Source organism: Rana temporaria, chromosome 4 (assembly GCF_905171775.1).
Source record: "Rana temporaria chromosome 4, aRanTem1.1, whole genome shotgun sequence".
In the NCBI taxonomy this organism is placed as follows: domain Eukaryota; kingdom Metazoa; phylum Chordata; class Amphibia; order Anura; family Ranidae; genus Rana; species Rana temporaria.
Genome location: NC_053492.1, coordinates 380,366,914 through 380,389,378, shown reverse-complemented (window position 1 = coordinate 380,389,378; position 22,465 = coordinate 380,366,914). Strand labels below are relative to the sequence as shown.

Sequence of the window (22,465 nt, the reverse complement as noted above, 5' to 3'; positions counted from 1 at the left end):
ATTTTTTTTTTTTTTTACATGCACAGTATATTATATTTTTTTGTGTGCATTTCGTTTATACAGCTAATACAAGTGCAGCACTCTCTTGGATGTATATATTAAAATGTATCTCGCTCTCTCTTTCTCTAGTGTCTTTACAAACAGTGGTACCAAGAAGAAAAAATTCTTACATGTCCTTATAAAATAAACTATCTGGATGGGAAAAACATTTACAGGTGGTTAAGTAATCATTGTACATTTAGCCCTGGTTCACATTGATGCGACATGTCAAATCGCATTCCAAATTGGCAGCAATGGCAGAATCTGAATCAGTGCTACACCACACAGATTCACAAAATTTGTTTCTTTACTACCTTTGGTGTTTTTCCCAGCGTGTGCAGAAATCCCCCCCGAAGTCGGACTGACATGCGGGAATAAAATCGTGCAAGTTCAGCTGAACTCGCATAATTTCATTCCTGCTGTCAGTGTGAACCAGGGCTCAGGCCCCTTTCACACAAGCGCACCATTTGTCAATTTTTCATCCATCCGTTGACGGATGAAAAATGGACATCACTGCATCTCTATGGAAAAACAGATGCAAACGGATGATCATCCAATTACATCCATTTCTGTCAACATCCGCTTTTCAGAACAGTTCAAAACACTATTTTTCTTTTGTTAAAATAACGTCTGTAAATGCATGTGAAAGGGGTCTGCACCTGCAGTGAATGTCACAATTACTGTTTTATAAATATGCCCCAAGGAGTTATAGGTAATTAAGAAAGCATTCTGTTACTGTTAAACTTGGCCTGGGCATCTAGGATTTAATAAGCATAAAAAGTATAATAAAAGCAATGCAGCATAATACAAATTAATGGCAAAATAAATGGTAAACCAAGATACAGCGATGGTCAGGAAATATCTGTGGTTTCACATCTTTATTATCACATTGTGGTTTGTAATAAAAATAACACAGTGGGCCAGATTCTGAAAGGACTTACGACAACGCAGCGCCATGTACGCCGTCGTAAGTCCTAATCCGACCCATCATATCTATGCGCCTGATTCTTATGCCGCGTACACACCATCACTTTATGTGATGAAAAAAAATGACGTTTTTAAAAACGTCACTTTAATTGACCGTGTGTGGGGGAAAACGTCGCTTTATGTCTTCTAAAAAACGACCAAAAAAAATTGAAGCATGCTTCAATTTTATGTGTCGTTTTTGAAAACGTCAACTTTTACTTCACAGAAATTGACCGTGTGTAGCAAAAACGTCGTTTAAAACGACGTTTTTTCACCCGCGCATGCCTAGAAGCTACTTATGAAGTGAGCTTCAATGGAAAAACGTGGTGGAACGTAACCTCGCTTTGCTAGAACATTGTGAGAAAAACGATGGTGTGTAGGCAACTTCGTCTTTGAAAATTGAAGTTTCAAAAACTTAATTTTTTACTTCACAGAAAATGTCGTTTTTTTTCATCACATAAAGTGATGGTGTGTACGGGGCATTAGAATCAGTTACGCATAGATATCCATTAGATCCGACAGGCGTAAGTCTCTTATGCCGTCGGATCGTAACTGCATTTTTCCGCTGACCGCTAGGGGCGTGTAAGCTGATTTACGCATCGAAATATGTAAATCAGCTAGATACGCAAATTCACGAACGTACGCCCGACCGACGCAGTAAAGTTACGACATTTTCGTTAGGCTTTTCCCGGCGTATAGTTGCCCCTGCTATATGAGGCATAAGTGCGGCATACCAATGTTAAGTATGGCTGACGTTCCCGCGTCGAAATTTGAAAAAGTTACGTTGTTTGCGTAAGTTGTCCGTGAATGGGGCTGGATGTCATTTACGTTCACGTCGAAACCAATGACGTCCTTGCGGCGTACTTTGGAGCAATGCACACTGGGAAATTCCACGGACGGCGCATGCGCCGTTCAGGAAAAACGTCAATCACGTCGGGTCACAGTAGATTTACATAAAACACGCCCCCCTGATCCAAATTTTAATTAGGCGGGCTTACGCCGGCCGATTTACGCTACGCCGCCGCAACTTACGGAGCAAGTGCTTTGAGAATACAGCACTTGCCCATCTAAGTTGCGGCAGCGTAACGTAAGTCGGATACGTTACGCTGCCGCAGAGATACGCGGATGTACCAGAATCTGGGCCAGTGAGTATACACTGAATGCACAGATACTCAAAGACTACTTAAAAGTGACCCCAAGAACACCAAAACAGTAGCTACAGCCAATATAGCTGCTCGGTAAGATTCTTAGAACATGCAATTGTGGTCTTGCTCAAGTTATTATAAAAGGGGAAAACTATGTTTTTAGATATTCGTCTAAGGCTATATTTGCATGGACGACTAGCCCCAGTGTGAACGACAATGACATGAATCTTTTGGTTCCTGCAGCTGTTTTTGTCACACCTGAACATTTGCTGCGACCGCCAAGCCCAGTACACTTCACTGAGAGGTTGGCGGCAGCTATCAGTGGCTGTCCACTCATAGGTGGCACAACCAGCTGCAGCAATCAGCAGATTCTTGCCGCTGTTATTTGCCTGTGTGTATGTAGCCTAATGCCTCGTACACACAAACACTTTTCCCGTCGGGAAAAAAAACGATGGTTTTCAACGACGGAATTCCTCTTAAGCCTGCCTTGCATACACGCGGTCACACAAAAGTCCGGTGAACTTTTGACTGCCAAGAACGTGGTGACGTAAAAGACTACGACGAGCCGACAAAATGAAGTTCTATGCTTCTGAGCATGCGTCAAATTGTTTCCGAGCATGCACGTTTTTTTCCCCGTCGGAAAAGCATACAGACGAACGGTTTTCCCGCTAAGATTTTTTCCTGACAGGAAAAAAAGAGATTCTGCTCTCCTTTTTTCCGTCAGTTTTCCCGTCGGAAAAACTGCGATGGAGCACACACGTGGTCAGAATTCCCGGCCAGAAGCTCTCATCACAGTTTTTCCGATGGGAAAACCAGTCGTGTGTACGGGGCATTAGAGTTCTACTTGCTACAAATAATGTTAAGCAATGTGTGTTAGTGGTTTTAAAAAAAAAAAAATCTTCTATGTATAGCTTGTAATTATACATGTACATGAAGGCAACCATACATTTTAATTACATACAAAGGCTGTGCTTCCTACTTTGCAGTGCTACACAGTGGTTGGGCCTAAGTGCTCCTTCTCTCAATGCAAATCTAGTTGAGTCACCCTTGTGCAGCTGATATCTATAACGGTTGTTAACTCTTTCAGTCAGCAAGAGCCAGCCCTTTAAAGCTCTTAACACCAGAGGTGTTACATGGGCTTCCCAGTCATACGATTGTCTGTTGCAGTGATCACAAGCCCAACCCACCAGCACACAATTGTAAACAGTGACCGGGAACAGTCAGAGCCAGGGCGGGAGTGCCGAATGTACATGTTCCCAGCTCAGAGCAGTGATGGCAGCTAAATCCATGTTGTAAGTCAGCGTTAAAGCACATGGCTGTGCTGCCACACATATGCATATAGCTGCTGGTAAGGGAGGGAGGCAGGGGCGGATCCAGGTGGGGGGCAACGGGGGAGCAGAGAGATGACATCTCTCATCGCTCGGGGCCCAACCTGCATCCCTGCAGTAACTTCCGCCCTCACTGTGCAGGTAGCAGAGAGATTACATCATCTCTCTGCTGCCTGACTGAAGTTCTACCTGAAAAATGATGGCATTATCCAAAAAAAAAAAATGAAAAGGGTGGAAGTTTGCTATTGAAAATTGTGCTCTTAGTCTGCCAAGCAAAACACCACCTTAGCAAGTGACAATGCACAAGGTGTGGCAGGTGACGTGGAAAGTGACAATCCACAACGTGTGGCAGGTGATGTGGCAAGTGACAATCTGCAAAGTGTGGCAAGTGACACCCTCAGGGCTCCCACTAATTCGGCATTATGGTGAGTGTGAGGAGAAAAACCATGAGGTAGCTGTGAGGTATCTGCGGTGGTGCTGTGTGAGACGAACAGCCCTGCGCGCCGTAGGAACCAGCACTAGAGTCCGAGGACTCAGGCAAGATGGCCGCCGAGCGCAGCATATGGAGCCTCACAGCGCGGCTACAACAAAATGGCCACCAATGGGATTTTCTACAGGAATTGAAAATCACCCAAAAAAACATAGGCCAGCGCACAGTCCCTCAGCAAGGTGCCCCACCCCGACAGCAATGAAACAGCAGAGGGAAAAAAGGGAGCAGGGAAGGAAGGATATCCAAACCCCAGGAATGCTCAGCCATACCACCCCACCTAAGAGGGAGGGACTGTACTTACCCGTCCATGCGACGACTTCGCTGACGCATTCCAGACAGGCGTACAACCGCAATGGAGGTAGCTGTTGATTGTCCACTGTGAGTGAGGCAACACCACAGCCCAGTCATGTGCGGACCTCGGAGCAAAGCTCACTGGCCACCCCAGGAGTCATGGGGCATGTCGTGGCAGACCCAGCCTCTTTGCAAAGGTGTGCTCACGCTCGCTGGCCGGACTGAGAAGACTACAAGGATCTATAATATCTATCCTGTCTCTCAGCAGAAAGTTGACAGAAGACAAAACACAAAAATAAAATTAAATGAACTTTTCCTCAGGGCGCTGGGCCCAAAGGGAGCCATACGTCCTTCTCCTTTGCTAGGCAGAACGAAACGGAGGCTGCATGCTGCAGTGAGGAGGGTTATGTCTGGAAGGACCACCCCCTGGGCGGGGCTGTTCAACTCTGTTAATGTAACATGTATTTAACTATTTAACATGTTTCTGCCTAGTCCTCTCCTGTAAACAGGGAACATAACCCACTTGTCAAGATTTAAGGAGCTGTGTCCGTCCATGGACGATAAGAGAAAAACATATTTTCTGGCAGTGCCCCTCCCGAGACTCTAATTCGTCCTCCCTCCAGGGGCGGATCCAATCAAATATAGAACACTTTTTGGTGCTTGATCCACTTATATAAGAGATGGTGTTTTAAAATGTGAAAGTCACGACACAAAAATACTGTAAAGTAGAAATGTGGCCAGTCTATAAATATTTCTTAAACATTAAGCCAACTCAAACCCTCAATGACCCTATAGCCACAGCCACGTGGAGCAATTCATCTTCAAAGTTCACATCAGAAGCAGTAAAGTCACCTATGTAGGGTCTCAGCACTTTTCTCTCTCCCCTCTTTATATGTCTCGCTTGCTTACGATAGGCTTGGTTCACATCTATGTGGCTCTGCGAGATGTGTTTGCATGGGTGCATAAATGGGCTGCAGTGCCTGTGTTTCATGCAGGAAAATGGTCATCACATGGTGCTTTTGCATGCCTTAGAGCAGAGGTCTCCAAACATTCTAAACAAAGGGCCGGTTTATTGTCCTTCAGACTCTTGGAGGGCCGGACTTTGGCCAGCGGGAGTGAACATTTTCCTGGCATCAGTGGGAGTAAACATCTGGTATTAGGGGGAGGAATAGTGCCCCATTACTGGTATCATAGGGAGGAATAGTGCCCCATTTGTGGTGTCAGTGGGAGAAATGGTGCTCCATTGTCGGTGTCAGAATAGTGTCTCATATCAGTGGGAGGGATAGCGCTCCAAGGGCCGGATAAAGGTAAGCATCGGGCCACAGTTTGGAGACCACTGCCTTAGTGATTAAAGGCCTGACAGGTTGCCAACTCATTGCTGGCAGAAGGGGAGCTGTACAAAATACAAAGAGAAAGTGAGAGTAAAACTGTGAAGCGTCCATTGCAAATTTTGATGAGTAATTACTCTATAGTGCCTGCAGCTACAAAGGTCAGTGAGGGTTGTTTTTAAAATGCATTTACTGCTTCTTTTTTTTTTAAAACATTTTTTTTTTATATTTGAAAGTCTATAGCTTGGCGACAGTTCTACTTTACAGTAAGTAAGAGTTGCCATCTGAAATGTATTTTACTGGCTTGGATGGTAAAAAATGTTTTTGTTGCCAATAATATTAGTAGTATAGGAACCATAGGCTGGCATTTAAAAAAACAAAGGTGGCAACCCTACCTGTCAGCAGCCTGTCAAGATCTAGGATGGGCTTAATTAAGCAGCAGTTTGAAGCTGAACCGAGTAATAGATGTGTTTAGGGCTGTATGTTTAGGGCTGTATGGTCAGGTATTTCATGTGGATTTGCCTGGATTTGACACACATAGACTAAACACTCAAGTGTGCATAAGGAGTGGCACCATTTACATAGAGAGTTGGATTTGTCTAGACCTGAATATCATTGCCCAAATTGAAGGGAAATCACAACTTTGACAATTGTCACCAGAACATGTCCGAAAGTTAAAGTCCACTGACCTATTCTAGTGAAAACTGTAAAATGTTAGATTTTCTATCACCTTCTGTCCTGATTATGCAGATTACCAGGAAAGAGAGTGAGAAAGAATCTCTCCAAAGGGTAAAAAAGATGGTGGTAAAAGCCTGACAGAGGGTTAAACCCTTCTCCAATTATAGTATAAACAGTAGTTTAAGGTGGGTTCACACCTCCGAAGGATGCGGCTCTGTTCTCTGTTTCAAGGACAAATCGGGGCCGAATTTGTGCCTGAATTCAGCCCTGAAACAGAGCCAACGACGCACAGGACTCGGGTGGGAACCCAGTCTAATTTCAGTTCAACTTTAACGTACAAAAATTGTTAACATGAGCAGGGTCACACCTGAAAGATGAAAGGTCATTTCTTTTAAATCACATAATATGCATAGTAATACTAATTAAAAACATTTTTCAAGTACCGCTAAATTTATTTCATTACCTGCCATCCATTGAGAATCCTTTGATTGAATATCCCAAATTCATATCGGATCCCATAGCCGTAGGCAGCCAAACCCAGAGTAGCCATTGAGTCAAGGAAACAAGCTAGAATGCAAGAAAACACAACATTTGTTATTTCTATTTAATTAAACCCTACTCCACCTATAATACAAAACCCTAGGAGATGACCAAGTCAACCATACTCCAAAACCCTAGGAGATGACCAAGTCAACCATACTCCACCTATAATACAAAACCCTAGGAGATGACTAAGTCAACCATACTCCACCTATAATACAAAACCCTAGGAGATGACCAAGTCAACCATACTCCACCTATAATACAAAACACTAGGAGATGACCAAGTCAACCATACTTCACCTATAATACAAAACCCTAGGAGATGACCAAGTCAACCATACTTCACCTACAATACAAAACCCTAGGAGATGACCAAGTCAACCATACTCCACCTATAATACAAAACCCTAGGAGATGACTTATGCCCTGTACACACGACCGGTTTTCCTGACATGCCAAAACCCAAAGTTTTTTCCGAAGCGATTCCTCTCAAGCCTGCCTTGCATACACACGTTCAGTCAAAAAAACGCTCCACCAAAGCGCGGTGACGTCCAACACGTACGACGGGACTATAAAGGGGAAGTTCCATTCAAACGGCACCACCCTTTGGGCTGCTTTTGCTGATCCTCGTGTTAGTAAAAGTTTTGTGAGAGACGATTCACGCTTTTCAGTTTTCGTGCTTTTCATACTGTTACAGCGTGATGAATGTGATATCTCCATTCCGAACGCTAGTTTTACCAGAACGAGCGCTCCCATCTCATACTTGATTCTGAGCATGCACGTTTTTTTTCCCCTTGGAAAAGCATACACACGAGCAATTTTCACAACGAAAAAATGACTGACGGGAAACGACGGGAAAAAATAGAGCAGGTTTGAATTTTTTTGCAGGCAGTTTTCTCGTCGGAAAAACTGCTATGGAGCATACACACGACCGGTTTTCCCAACAAATCTAAAAAATTGCTGTTTTCTCATCGGGAAAACCGGTTGTGTGTACGAGGCATAAGTCAACCATACTCCACTTATAATAAAAAAAAACAGGGGATGATTCAGTCCACCATACTCCACCTATAATACAAAACCCTAGGAGATGACTAATTAACCATACTCCACCTATAATTAAACTATCTCTCCTGGATGGACTGACCCTTGAATATTACATTGATACTACACATTGGGTAAAAGACACACTCCATTGTATAATAACACATTTTTGTGAATAATGGCAACTGTAAATTTGCAGTGAAAGCTACTACTGCTGCATTCACACCTGAGCGTAGCGTTTTCGGACGTTTTTTCCGGCGTTTTGTTGCGCGTATTCGCACATTTGCATACAGCGTTGTCCGACGTTTTTGAACTTCGCCGTTTTTTATTTTAGCCAATAGGAAAAATGATCGTCTCTTTCATCACTTGTTGCTATGTTTGTAGATTTTTTTTATCTTCTTCCTGGGTGAATGTTCTATTTCACAGAACAGATTAAAGCGACAAAACGCCCGTAGAAACGCTCATTGTCGCGCTAGACGCTTGATTCGAGCGTTTCCATTAGTTTCTATGGGAATACAAACGTTCAAAAACGCAAAAATCAGCCCGATTCGCGCGATGTGAACCATCTCCATTGAGAATAATGTATTTTTTCCCCTCTAGCGTTTTATAGCTTCAGGCTACAAAACGCTCAGGTGTGAATGCAGCCTAAGAGCTACTACATAAATTACTGGCACACACTGGAAAATGTCTGGCCATACTGGTGCATCGGAAATTTCCAGCCATGCAAGTTTGTTAAAAGAGCAGTGGCCATGATCTGTGTTGGCAAACAAGCGGTTTACTGTCCCTTGAATTCTCATGAATATTAATATTTGCTGAACTGCTGGCAGCTTCAAGAGAAAATAAGAGCATAATGAAACTGTACAGCTGTGAGACACACAGGCTGAAAAGGGCCCCTTCCGACATTTGTTGCTGTTGCTTTACATATATGCAGGCTGTTTTCCTTGATGGGCCACCTACACAAAAGCACATGTTGCACAGGCAGTATGTCCACTCCAAGCTGTAACACACAGTCAGGGTAATGCGGTAATCCATGATGTGCCAATTTAGACTCAAGATTGATGTGTACTTGTGTATAGGTGAAAAGCCAGATAGAACCTTCAGCAGATGGAAAATAAAAAATTCTATTTGGTATATAAAAAAAAAATCCATTATAATGTAACAGAGTGCCTTGTATAATCACTTTTCTGGCTTCATGGTCGTCTCTATGGCATTAGAGTTGGAAGTCTAGAAATGCTTATGAGACAAAACCTCCATCACTGAGAAAAACAGAACTAGTCATTGGGAAGCAGCTTGAAACAGTGCCAAGCTGGCACAGTAACAAAGTGCCCTTCAGCAAATGCAAAAGTAAAGCAATCAGGGAATTTCACAATATAAATTAACTCAAATTATGCAGTTTAGTGAATGCTTCCAGTTTTATACATAATATATTCTATATATATGTGGACATCTACCCGCCACCAGACCGCCACTACTTCATGACATGACATTTGTATGGAGCAGGAAGTGGTGACACATCAAATCCTGCATTTATGCTTTATGGCAAATAAAGGAGGTCAAAAAGTCCCTTACGAGGGTAAAGCCGGGAACCTGCTTGGCAGCTTTTTCCCCCTACACCCGGCCGGATTTCCTGGCAGGAAAACTGCCATGAGAGCTTTGGCCGGGAAACCCGGCTGTGTGTATGCTCTAACGCAGTGTTTCCCATAGGAAAACTGCTGGGAGACAGAACATGTTCTCATTTTTCCAGCTGGGATTCCCGGCAGTTTTCCTGTCGGGAAAACTGCCATGGAGCATACGCACGGCCAGTTTTCCCAGCCACAAGCTGTCATGGCAGTTTTCCCGATGGGAAAACTGGTCATGTGTACGAGGCATAAGTGGGGATTCTCCCTTACTTGGGAGATTTCCTTTAACTTTCTGTTGGATCTTTGGAACAGGAAGAGAAGAGAAATCCCCCCAATGATACAGACAGCAAGCTAAATAAAAGATAAACTAATCTAAAACAAAAAAGATTTAGCTATAAATACACTTCAAGGACTGCTATAGTGTTTCACAATAAAATGTTTGATTGTGTATGAAGCAATTCTATGGAGATTATGATTAAGTGAATTTGATTTGTGAAACGCGTCAATCTCTGCTGTGTCTGTATTGATGTTATCCACATGGATTTGAATTTACAATAAAGCTGCATTTTATACCTCTATACCTTGGAGTCAGGGGTCAAGTCCTGGGGAAAAAAGTGTGGGAACTCCCACCCAATATCCAATCCCCCACCAAAAAAATAAAAATGATACGCTCATATGCATAATTACTAAAGCACATGTTTTTTTTTTTTTTCGATCCACTGTACCTTAGTAATCCTTTATGTTACTGGCCGCTTCCTGTATATGGATTCATCGGGTAGTGTGCGGGTATTCCGTCACTTCCTCGATGCCGCAATGTTTCCTGGGAGCTTTTGTCATTGTTCCCAGGAGCAAGCAATTTCTTTCTAAATCCCGCGATAACTCGCGGCAGACCTCCGCAATGTCTCCTGGGAACAATGACAAAAGCTCCCAGGAGACATTGCGGCATTGAGGAAGTGACGGAATACCCGCACACTACCCGATGAATCCATATACAGGGAGCAGCCAGTAACATAAAGGATTACTAAGGTTCGCCTGCCCCTGACAGTGACTCGAGCTGGGCATCGCCGCTTAGTGAAGGATTGGCTCGGGCGGCTCGGCTGCTCTAGTCCTGCAAAGGGAACTGCGTTCCTGCTGTGAAAAAAGTGCAGGAACTCTGTTCCCACGCGTTCCTGCAGGACTTGAGCCCTGCTTGGAGTGCAGTCAAACTCTTTATGTTTCATCAAAAGATTCAGAGAATCAGGAGAAATCTCTGTGTACAAGGGACAAGGATGAAACGCAATTTTGGATGCTCATGATCTTCGGGCCCTCAGATGGCACTGCATTAAAACCAGGTGTGATTCTGTGATTGGACATTGCTGGATGGGCTCAGGGATACTTCCAAAAATCACTGCCTGTGAATACAGTTCACTGTGCCATCCAAAAATAAAAGTTAAAGCTCTATCATAAAAATAGAAGGTATACCTGCCAAGCGTCCCAGTCCTCCGTTGCCGAGACCTGCATCTTCTTCGATCTCCTCCAGCTCCTCCATATCCAGGCCCAGCTGTAATGAAACAAGTGCAAAATATATTTAAGAAACAAGTGCAACATCAAACTATCTTAAAAACAATTCACAATATTCAATCTGACAACAGAGCTTGGTTCACTACTATCTGAACACTGCTAGTTAGTAAGATGCATAACCAATACCTGTAACTTGTCGAGGTTTTCATGAGTGTGAAAACAAAGTATCATTCAAATATTCCCTTACAGGTGCTAAAACGGAGGTCCGGTTAAAAAAAAAAAAAAAAAATTAACACTATAGCTGCTGACTTTTAATAAGGAGACTTACCTGTCCAGGATGCCCGCGATGACGGCAGCCGAAGCCAAGCAAACGCTCAGGTCTCGGCAGCCCCGCCGCCATCCTCGGTGAGGCTTCACCGTTCGATTCCCTACTGCTCATGCCCGAGCTGCGACGTGAATGGATGATGTCTCCTGGGACACACACAAGGTCCCAGAAGACACCGCTCCCCTATTCCACAGGAGGCAGCCGAGGAACAGAAGAAATAAGACGGACCGCAGATCAGGAAGTGGCAGATTAGGACGATCTGCTTAGCAACAGGCACTTCAGGTATGTATAAAAAAAATGCAGCATTTTAGATTTATTTTCTTTTCTTGGTGGAGCCCTGCTTAAGTGTATCCTATAGACCAGGGGTGGGCAATTATTTTTTCGATGGGGCCACATGAGAAACTAAAAATATTTTGGAGGGCCGGGCCAAAAGGCTAAACTCAATACTGCATAAAATCAATTGTATTTCTTTATAAAAAGCAGTAAATACCATTGTTGGAAAACTGGTACGAGTACTTGTTATAGACATGGCACAGGAGGGGGACAGAGGCTGGGGACATGACACAGGAGGGGGACAGAGGCTGGGGACATGACACAGGAGGGGGACAGAGGCTGGGGACAGGCAGCCACTGTTTAATCAATAACAATTGATTAAACAGTGGCTGCATGTGATGGCACAGTGGCTGCGTGTGATGGCACAGTGGTTGCGTTTGATGGGCACAGTAGCGACAATTGATGGCACAGTGGCTGCGTGTGATGGGCACAGTGGCAACAATTGATGGCACAGTGACTGCGTGTGTTGGCACAGTGGCTGCATGTGATGGCACAGTGGCTGCGTTTGATGGGCAGAGTGGCTGCGTGTGATGGGCAGAGTGGCTGCGTTTGATGGGCAGAGTGGCTGCGTGTGATTGGCACAGTGGCTGCGTGTGATTGGCACAGTGGCTGCGTTTGATGGGCACAGTGGCTGCATGTGATTGGCACAGTGGCTGCATGTGATTGGCACAGTGGCGACAATTTATGGTGGCACAGTGGCTGCGTGTGTTGGCACAAGTGGCTGCATGTGTTGGCACAAGTGGCTGTGTTTGGGAACAGTGGCAACAATTGATTGCACAGTGGCTGCGTGTGATTGGCACAGTGGCTGCGTGTGATTGGCACAGTGGCTGCATGTGATTGGCACAGTGGCGACAATTTATGGTGGCACAGTGGCTGCGTGTGTTGGCACAAGTGGCTGCATGTGTTGGCACAAGTGGCTGTGTGTGATGGGCACAGTGACCCCTCCCGGCCCTGCCTACTGTTATCACCGCGGCGGGGAACATTACAGACAGCGTTCGTTTGAACAGCTGTTTTCCCCGCTGCGCATAGACACTCCCCCTTGGACGGATCTGTCCAATCGCGAGCAAGGGGGAGTGTCTATGTGACTCCCCCTTGCTCGCGATTGGACAGATCCGTCCAAGGGGGAGTGTCTATGCCATAGACACTCCCGCTTGGACGGATCTGTCCAATCGCGAGCAAGGGGGAGTGTCTATGTGACTCCCCCTTGCTCGCGATTGGACAGATCCGTCCAAGGGGGAGTGTCTATGCGCGGCGGGGAAAACAGCTGTTCAAACAAACGCTGTCTAATGTTCCCCGCCGCGGTGATTAACGTGGCAGCGGCGGCGATTTCGGCGGCGCGGGCCGTAGTTTGCCCAGGTCTGCTATAGACAGATCTTCTAGATCAGGGATGTCAACCTCATTTCATTGTGGGCCGCATCAGCATTAAGATTGTCCTCAAAAGGGCGGGTTGTATCTGTAAGATTAGACGTCCAGTGCATCCGCTCCCCTTACATTAGATGTCAAGAGCCACCTCTCCATCAGAAGTTGAGTCCCCCACTCTCTCTACATTACAGTGCACCCCCCTTTCCTTATGCTGCTGCTGGTAATAAGCTGGATGCATTGCTTGAAAACAGAAAAGTAAGGGTCTGAAGGAGGACCAGAGGAGGGCTGGAGGTGCGAGGGCCACATGAAATGGCCTGGAGGGCCGGATTCGGCCCGCGGACCTTGTGTTTGACATGTTCTAGATATTTGGTGAATAAACCAGGCAACTTTTATTGAGAATCGTATGGTTGGAACACAGCAATGACACATTTGTACGATTCTGTATATCTGGAGAATCAATCATTAAAAACGGGAGTATGGATTTAACATTAATATGTGGAAGAAAATAAATACAGAACACCAGGCAGTCAGCAAATTTTATATCTGAAATGCATAAATATGAGCGGCTTTGTCTTCCAAACTATTTGTATTCCTGGTAACCCATTCTTCTGATCCAGGCATTCATACGGTCCTGTTCAATAAAGCCCTGGACTTCCCTTAAAGCTACATTGCAGTTAAGCAATGCCACCAGGTTAAGGGCACAACCTAGCCTGTGATTGGACAATGAAGGAGCATGAGCACACTGATGAGGTCACCTCCTGTGAGCATGCTCACAGGAGGTTAGTTAAACGGAGCGGAAGTTAAACTTTAGGGTGAAGCTCCTCTTTAAGATGCTGGCACCTGCACCCGAAGCCGATTGAAGAATTGGCTCAGGTCAGGACATCCCTGGATCCCTGGACAGGTAAGTGTCCTTATATTAAAAGTCAGAAGCTACAGTATTTGAAGCTGCGGATATTTCATTTTTTGGGAGGAACCTGGAGCTCCTCTTTAGGACTTTTGTTTGGCACTCTCTCACTCAACTACAAATTAACACGATGAATCGGGTATTTATGCCAGTCTCATGTAAAATATAAAAAAAGTGTTAGTTTGGGTAAAGCAGGAAAAGGTTAGACGGTTGCCCGTCTAGAAAACTGCCATGAGAGCTTTTGGCCGGGAAAACCGGCCGTGTGTATGCTCCATCCCAGTATTCCGGACAGGAAAACTGCCAAAAAAAAAAAAAAGGACAAGCTCTCTTTTTTCCCGCCGGGATTCTCTGCGGTTTTTAACTGGGCAGTTTTCCAATGGGAAAGACTGCGGTGGAGCATACACAAGGCCGGGATTCCAGACCAAAGCTCTTATGGCAGTTTTCCTGTCGGGAAACCCGGTCGTGTGTAGGGAGAAAAAGTTATTAAGCAGGTTCTCGGTTTTCCCCTCAGGTTTCCCTGCAGACTTTTTACCGCTCTGAAACACAGTCGTGTGTACAAGGCATAAGTCTAGAATTCCATAAACTTTGGAGAGATTTCCTTTCATTTCTTGTTGTATCGCCAAGTGTAGGGAAATCTCCCCAGCAGGACAAAAAAAATTAAAAAAGTCAAAGTAAACTGCCACACTAAAACAAATGTTGGGCCCCCTGGAGCCGTTTGCCATAATGTCCTAGTATGCACAGCTGCCATATCATCTCCGTAGCTTCCATCTTCTTCTGGTCTGCTTCCAGGTTCAGGGTCTTTTTAATTGTGCATATCTAATGTACACTTTAGTTTCTGCATACAACAATTGCATATTGCAGGGTCCTTTGACAAAAATGCAGATGGTTGTGTATTTATGTATGTGTGTGGTGTGTATTAGCATGCATTTTCACATGCATTGAATTGCTTTTTTATGCATGTTGGCATGAGTTTTAATGTCATCTGTTGTGACTGGACAGGTCTCTGGATGGGTCAAAATACTAACAATTTTTTAAATCTTTATTTTCAGTTGCCTTGTGTTGCATTTACATGCAGTTATATGCAAATTATGCTGCATCAAAATAAAGACATATTGCATTTTAAATGCAACATACTGCAATGTACATGTGCATTCTTATACTGACCTGCATTGTAATGCATGTAACTGCACATGGTGTGAGCAAGTGCTAATAGTTTTAAACTATAACTTCCCTTAATCACGGAAACAACTTTCTCCTGGGATTCACAAATGATGACTTTGTCCTGTGAATTCAGAAGTACGGGGGATGGGAGCCACAGATACAACCCCAGGAGACTGCAGCTGTATCCTTGAAAAAAGTATATTTGTATTTTTGTGTTGCTTTTCCTGTTATTTTTTCCCTAAGGTTGGGTTCACACTGCTGCAAATTCTTTTGCGATTTTGAGCCATCAAATTCGTAAGTCATTAAAATAACATTGTTTTTCATTAGTGCCATTCACATCAGTGGGGTGTGAATCTAAGCTGCGGAAAAAAGGGTCCTGTGCGAGTTTTATCCCTGTGCGATGCGAATTCAGCTGGCATAGACTGGCATTCCCTGAAATTGCGGCCGCGAATCGCGGCAAAATCGCGAGATTTTGAAATCGCAGCAGTGTGAACCTAGCCTTAAAGTTAGCAGATATGAAGGCAATATCAAGGAATGCAAATATACAATAAAGGAGCTGATTAAGGCCACCTTAAAATGGGCGATTACATACATACTGTACATACACATGACTGACTGGAAACCCAGAACATCCTGGCCGCTAATTCTTGCCGCTGCATACAATCGCCTGTGAGTAGGAGGCCTTTATCTGCGGCTCAGACCTTTAGCCCAGGTTCACACTACTGCGATGCGATGTACTGCGAATTTGATCCTTTTTTTTTGTTCTGTGTGAGGTGCGATTTTGCCTTCTGCTTTGAGGTGGACAGGTGGGAATTTATCGCGATTTTCAGCGAATTTACCGCAAATTTCAGGAGGCAGACAGTGAGCAATTTGCAGAGATGTGAACTGTGTGCTGCGAGTTTACTGCAAGTTCAATTGAAGACTATGAAGATAAAATTCGCACTGCACCATGGGAATTTGCATTGCACACGCAGTCAACGCGCACGGGACCCTTTCCCCCCCCCCCCCTCGCACCAAATTTGCAATGCATAGATGTGTGCATGCTTTTTACATGACTTGCGAATCTGTATGTTCATAAACGCCTCGAACCTGCTGCAAATTTGCATCGGTGTGAACCCAGGCTTAGGGCACAGTAACAACATGTTAATAGACTGCAGAGGTAAAGGAGGTGAATTTTTTTTCCCCCAGACACATTTTTTACCCTCATCAGTAGAAATACAGTTATCGCAAACAAGAATATTTATTTACACATTGTCACACTAATTTAAAGCTGAACTATATGAATTTTATTGCATATTTACAGTTTGGCATAATGTAAGTGTGCATATCTCATACCTGAGGGACTGGTGGCGAAGCCGACGATCACTATAGTAGTCAGCGCTGCAACAGTGATCGCAACAATTTTCCAGGCCCCGTGCCATCCACTACTACTGTCTATCACAGAACGACTGCATTTTTTCAGTGAAAAGAAGATTAACTTTGACTGGACAAGGTGGAAATTGCAACACCACCGCCCCAAATCTATTCCGCCTGATATTCCCAAAAAATACAAGGAATTCTGTGAATGGCAGTGGTGCTGGGAAAGCAACCCCCTAAGGGAAGTCACTCCCACAGGCTCCTCCAAGCAGGCACAGCTTACCCCAGAGAGCGGCTATTCTGCTCTGAATTCAGGAGCATGCAGTATTGTTGCCACACAATCATGGGAAGCCAATTAACTACACTGGCAGACTCAGCAGGTATTTGTGGGATTTTGTGAGAGTTTGCTCTCCCCCCCTCCAATATCACAGGTCTCAGAAGACGGCAGAGCCATTCGCATTGCGCAGCACGGCTCGCACATGCACAGTAAGCAGCTGGCTGTCAAACTGCAAGCAGCACAGCGGGCTTCCCACAGTTAAGATAAGGCTAGAGAAGAACTAGCCCAGATGAGGAGAACGCTGAATCCCTGAACAGGTGTCTCGTTATTAAAAGTCAGCAGCTACCAGGTTTGCCAACAATAAGTAAATTTACTGATCGTTTTTAAAAATCTGTGACTTTTAAATCTGTCTGGAAATATCAGGGGCGTGTTGACTTTTTTAAGTGTAAACCATGCTAATTACTTGTTATGCACATTGTCAGTGTTTACATACTGTATTGCGTTCATAACGTTTAAATATAGATTGTCCTTGTTTATAGGTTATTAGTAGAAAATGTGCTCCGTCAGTAAATTTCCTATGTTTTGTAGTAAAAAATGCCGCAGGAGGTAGGCAACCCTAGCAGCTACAGGATTTGTACCCGCTGACAATTTTTTCTAACAGTTTTTCTTTTCAGAGTGGCAAACCACTTTAACCGCTTGCTGACCGCCTTCCACGTATATACTGCGGCTAGGCGGCTCAGCTGCCCAAGCTGACGCACCTGTACGTCAGTCTGTGCATGTCGTACTGTGGGCTCGCCCATGGGTCCGGCGGTGAAAAGAGGCAGAACGGGGATCTGCCAATGTAAACAAGGTAGATTCCCGTTCTGACAGGGGAGGAGAGAGAGATCAGTTATTCGTAGTGATCAGGAACAGCAATCGCTCTCTACTTCCAGGCAGTCCGTCCCCCTAAGGCCCCGTACAGACGACCAAACATGTCTGCTGAAACTGGTCTGCGGGCCAGTTTCAGCAGACATGTTCGGTCGTGTGTAGGCGCGAGCGGGCAGGATTCCAGCAAACATTTGCCTGCCGGGCCTTTTCCCAGAGGACAAATATTCCTGGACTTGTTTTAAAACAGTCCGCTGGAATCCTGCCCGCTCGGACATGTTCGGTCGTCTGTACAGACCTACCGTACATGTCCGAGCGCCCGCCATCCCTCACATGCGTCAAATGACTTTGACGCATGCGTGGAAGCATTTAACTGGCAGGCCCGCCCACGTCGCCGCGTCATTGTCGCGGCGACACCGCGGACACACCCCGCGTATTGTTTACGCGCGGCTTTCTGTACGATGGTTAGTACAGCCATCGTACAGAAAGCCTCGGGCAGACATGTACGGTGAAAACGGTCCGGCGGACCGGTTTCATCGTACATGTTTGCTGGTGTGTACACGGCATTACAGTTAGAAACACCTCCCTAGGGAACACTTAACCCCTGGACCACCCCCTAGTTTTAAACCTTTTCCCTGCCTGTGACATTTATACATTGATCAGTGCATTTTTTTAGCACTGATCACTGTATTGGTGTCACTGGTCACCAAAAAGTGTCACTTAGGGTCAGATTTGTCCGCCACAATGTCGCAATCCCGCTAAAAATCTCTGATCCCCGCCATTAATGGTAAAAACAATAAAAAAAAAAATGTAAAACGTCCCTAAATCTTTCCTCTATTTTGTAGACGCTATAACGTTTGCGCAAACCAATCAATATACACTTTTTGCGATTTTATTTACCAAAAATATGTAGCAGAATACATATTGGCCTAAACTGATGAATACATTTGTTTTTATATACATATATTTTTGATATGCTTTATAGCAGAAAGTAAAAATAGTGTATTTTTGTTCATAGCGCAAAAAATAAAAACCACAGAGGTGATCAAATACCACCAAAAGAAAGCTCTATTTGTGGGAGAAAAATATGACACTAATTTTGTATTGGTACAAAGTCGCAACCACGCAGTTGTCAGTTAAAGTGACGCAGTGCCTTATCGCAAAAATGGTTAAAGTGGAAGTGAACCTTCCTATCGTTTACAGCCAAGGAAGCTGTCATCTTAGCTTCTGTTTAACCCCTTCATGCCTAAGCCCTTTTCTCACATTTGTTACTTACAAGTTAAAGCGGGAGTTCACCCATTTTTAAAAAAAAAAAAAATCTCCCCTTAGCTTCCTGCTCGTTCGGTCTAGGGGAATCGGCTATTTATATTAAAATATGAGCAGTACTTACCCGTTTTCGAGCTGCATCTTCTTCCGTCGCTTCCGGGTATGGGTCTTCGGGAGCGGGCGTTCCTTCTTGATTGACATTCTTCCGAGAGGCTTCCGACGGTCGCATCCATCGCGTCACTCGTAGCCGAAAGAAGCCGAACGTCGGTGCGGCTCTATCCTGCGCCTGCGCACCGACGTTCGGCTTCTTTCGGAAAATCGTGACGCGATGGATGCGACCGTCGGAAGCCTCTCGGAAGCCTGTCAATCAAGAAGGAACGCCCATTCCCGAAGCCCATACCCGGAAGCGACGGAGAGGATGCGTCTCGTAAACGGGTAAGTACTGCACATATTTTAAAATAAATAGCCGATTCCCCTAGTAATAACGAGCAGGAATCTAAGGGGCAAAAGTGCCCTCTAAGGGTGAACCCCCGCTTTAAAATCCATATTTCATGAATTAGAAAAAAAAAAAAAAACACAGTAAAGTTAGCCCAATTTTTTGTACAATGTAAAAGATGATGTTAATAGTAAATAGATACCAAACATGTCATGCTTTAAAATTGTGCACACTCGTGGAATGGTGACAAACGACGGTACTTTAAAATCTCCATAGGCGACAATTTAAAAATTTCTACAGGTTACCAGTTTCGAGTTACAGAGGAGGTCTTCTGCTAGAATTCTTGCTCTCGTGGTGATAACTCACATGTGTGGTTAACACGGTTTACATTTGCGGTCATGACTTATGTATGCATTTGCTTCTGCGCGTGCGAGCATGAAGGGATTGGCGCTTAAAATATTTTTTTCCTACGTTATTTTTTTTTTACGCTGTCCTTTTGAAAAAAAAAATTCTGATCAACTTTATTGCTGTCGGAGGAATGTAAACATCCCTTGTGACACTAAGAGCCCATTCACACCTAGGCAGACAAATTTGCGACGTTTTGTCGCCGCAAATCGCGGTACAAATAGCAGCGTTTTGTACCGCGATTTGCGGCGACAAAATGCCGGTATTGTCCGCCTAGATGTGCCCCAAGATTACACCCTCTATGGAGATGGTTCCCATCTCCTAGCCGAACGCCGAAAGCCGCCTGAAAAAAAGGTCCGGGACCTTTTTTCAGGTGGCAGGCGTCAGGCGTCCGGCGTGGAGATGTGAACCATCTCCATAGAGGGAAATGTGTTTTCATCCCTCTGGCGGCAGCGGCGTCACACTACAGGCGACAAAACGCCTAGGTGTGAATGGGGGCTAATAGCCAGTGACAGGTACTCTTTGCACTTAAAAGCTTTCAAAACGCCAACAGTTTTGAATGCGGTCCTTTTTTAATTTTTTTTTAAATCTGGCGCCTTTAAGTCTTCTGGAAACCGGAAGGGATGTCATGAAAAGTAATTCGTATTCTGTCTTACCAGAGGACTTTCCTTTGTGATAGAGCATAGAGAAGCATGGCGGTCACAATGATTTTGCTATGAAGCCTCAGCAGATGTTATTATGGTGCTGCTTTCACAACAATGATGTTCAACGCAGCTGGTCTGATTTTAAATATTTAAAAGTAATGTCTAAAAACAGACACTGCAAGGCGCCTGATATTACCTTTCATAGGCATAAAATCCTCCTCGGTGTGCCTCTTTAAAACAAAATATTTCTGGCACCTCTCTAATGCCTAGTACACACGATCGGTTTTCCCGACGGTCAAAAGACCACGGGGAAAACTGAGGGGAAAACAGGGAACCGGCTCGATCCCTTTTCCCCTGTACACACGGACAGTTTTCCTGACAGGAAAACTGCCAGGAGAACTTTGGTCGGGAAAACTGCTAAGGAGCATACACACGTCCGGTTTTCCCGGCCAAAGGAAAACACTGCAGTTTTCCCGACGATCGTGTGTACTAGGCATTACACCAAGGCCCTGGAAAATACCATCCCACAGAGCTTCAATGGCAAATAAAGACACTCTCAATGGTCAAGGCAATGGCAGTTATCATGGTTTAATCCTGCCCCTGGAGTCAAACTTCTACTCTAGTAAAGCAGGCCATACATGGATTGAATTTTGTCCAATTTCTGCTGAATTGGCAGAAATGTGTTCAGTGGGTGGCCGGGGCCCTATTGGCACCACCTGGCTTGACAATAGTGAATTTTTCAAGTACATTTTTGCCAAAGGAGCTGGGTGGAAAATAGGGTTGTCCCGATACCACTTTTTTAGGACTGAGTACAAGTACCGATACTTTTTTTCAAGTACTCGCCGATACCGAATACCGATACTTTTTTTTAAATGTGTCCCCAAATGCAGCCATGTCCCCCCACAAATGCAGCCATGTCCCCCCACAGATGCAGCCATGTCCCCCCACAGATGCAGCCATGTCCCCCCACAGATGCAGCCATGTCCCCCCACAGATGCAGCCATGTCCCCCCCATATGCAGCCATGTGCCTCCAATATGCAGCCATGTGCCTCCAATATGCAGCCATGTCCCCCCCATATGCAGCCATGTCCCCCCCATATCCAGCCATGTCCCCCCCATATCCAGCCATGTCCCCCCCCATATGCAGCCATGTCCCCCCCATATGCAGCCATGTCCCCCCATATCCAGCCATGTCTCCCCCCATATCCAGCCATGTCCCCCATATGCAGCCATGTCCCCCCCCATATCCAGCCATGTCCCCCCCCATATCCAGCCATGTCCCCCCATATGCAGCCATGTCTCCCCCCATATCCAGCCATGTCCCCCATATATGCAGCCATGTCCCCCTTACCTGCATGCTGCCGCGCCGCCGCTTGGTTAACACGGGCGGGGAACATTACAGCTTTCATTTGAATAGCTGTAGTGATTCGCGCCGCGCTGCGTATAGACACTCCCCCTTGCTCGGGATTGGACAGTTCATCCGAGCAAGGGGGAGTGTCTATATGCGCGGCGGCGGCGGTGAAACACTACAGCTATTCAAATGAAAGCTGTAATGTTCCCTGCCCGTATTAACCAGGCGGCGGCAGCGGGGATGCGGCATAACGGCGGCGGGGGGGGGTGGTATCGGATGAGGCATCGGGGGTATTTGCGGGAGTACAAGTACTCCCGCAAATACTTGGAATCGGTCCCGATACCGATACTAGTATCGGTATCGGGACAACCCTAGTGGAAAACACTTGGTTGAACAGTACCTGTATCCAATCAGATGCATCCATTGTTAGGGTATTCTGACAGGCACAGGTGGCAGAATTGCAAATTCGCCCACCCACGTTGTTTAATGTGAATGGGGCGCGTCAAGTGGAAGGAAGGTCTTCGGACTAGGAAAGGTGATAGCGGGCATCATGTAGTGCCTACTCTTAGGCAAGGATTTTTTGTGTTTTCATTGGCTGGCAGCAGGGCCATCTTAATAGCATTATGGGCCCCTGGGCAAAGTAATGCAGTGGGGTTCTTACCAGACTGCCCCAATTTAAAGTATAAATAGTTAATAAAATTAAACATCTATTTAACCGATTGCCGCCCACCGCACGCAGATATACGTCTGCAGCATGGCACGGGCAGGCAAAGGGACGTACCTGTACGTCCCCTTTAAGAAGTGGTTGCATA

At 45.2% G+C, this 22,465-nt stretch overlaps 2 protein-coding genes across 2 annotated transcripts in view; one reads left to right on the top strand and one right to left on the bottom strand.

The window, feature by feature from the left end:
• Positions 1 to 22,465, top strand: part of LOC120937639 (barrier-to-autointegration factor-like protein) — a 270,321-nt gene that overhangs the window by 64,994 nt on the left and 182,862 nt on the right. The gene's annotated exons all lie outside the window — the stretch shown is intronic.
• PYGB (glycogen phosphorylase B) overlaps positions 1 to 22,465 on the bottom strand; it is a 144,326-nt gene that overhangs the window by 57,822 nt on the left and 64,039 nt on the right. Inside the window, exons 3-4 of the mRNA XM_040351022.1 lie at positions 10,930 to 11,008; positions 6,729 to 6,832 (exon numbers count right to left, since the gene is read on the bottom strand). Coding sequence (XP_040206956.1) covers positions 6,729 to 6,832; positions 10,930 to 11,008 — 183 coding nt within the window. The remainder of the gene's footprint in view (positions 1 to 6,728; positions 6,833 to 10,929; positions 11,009 to 22,465) is intronic.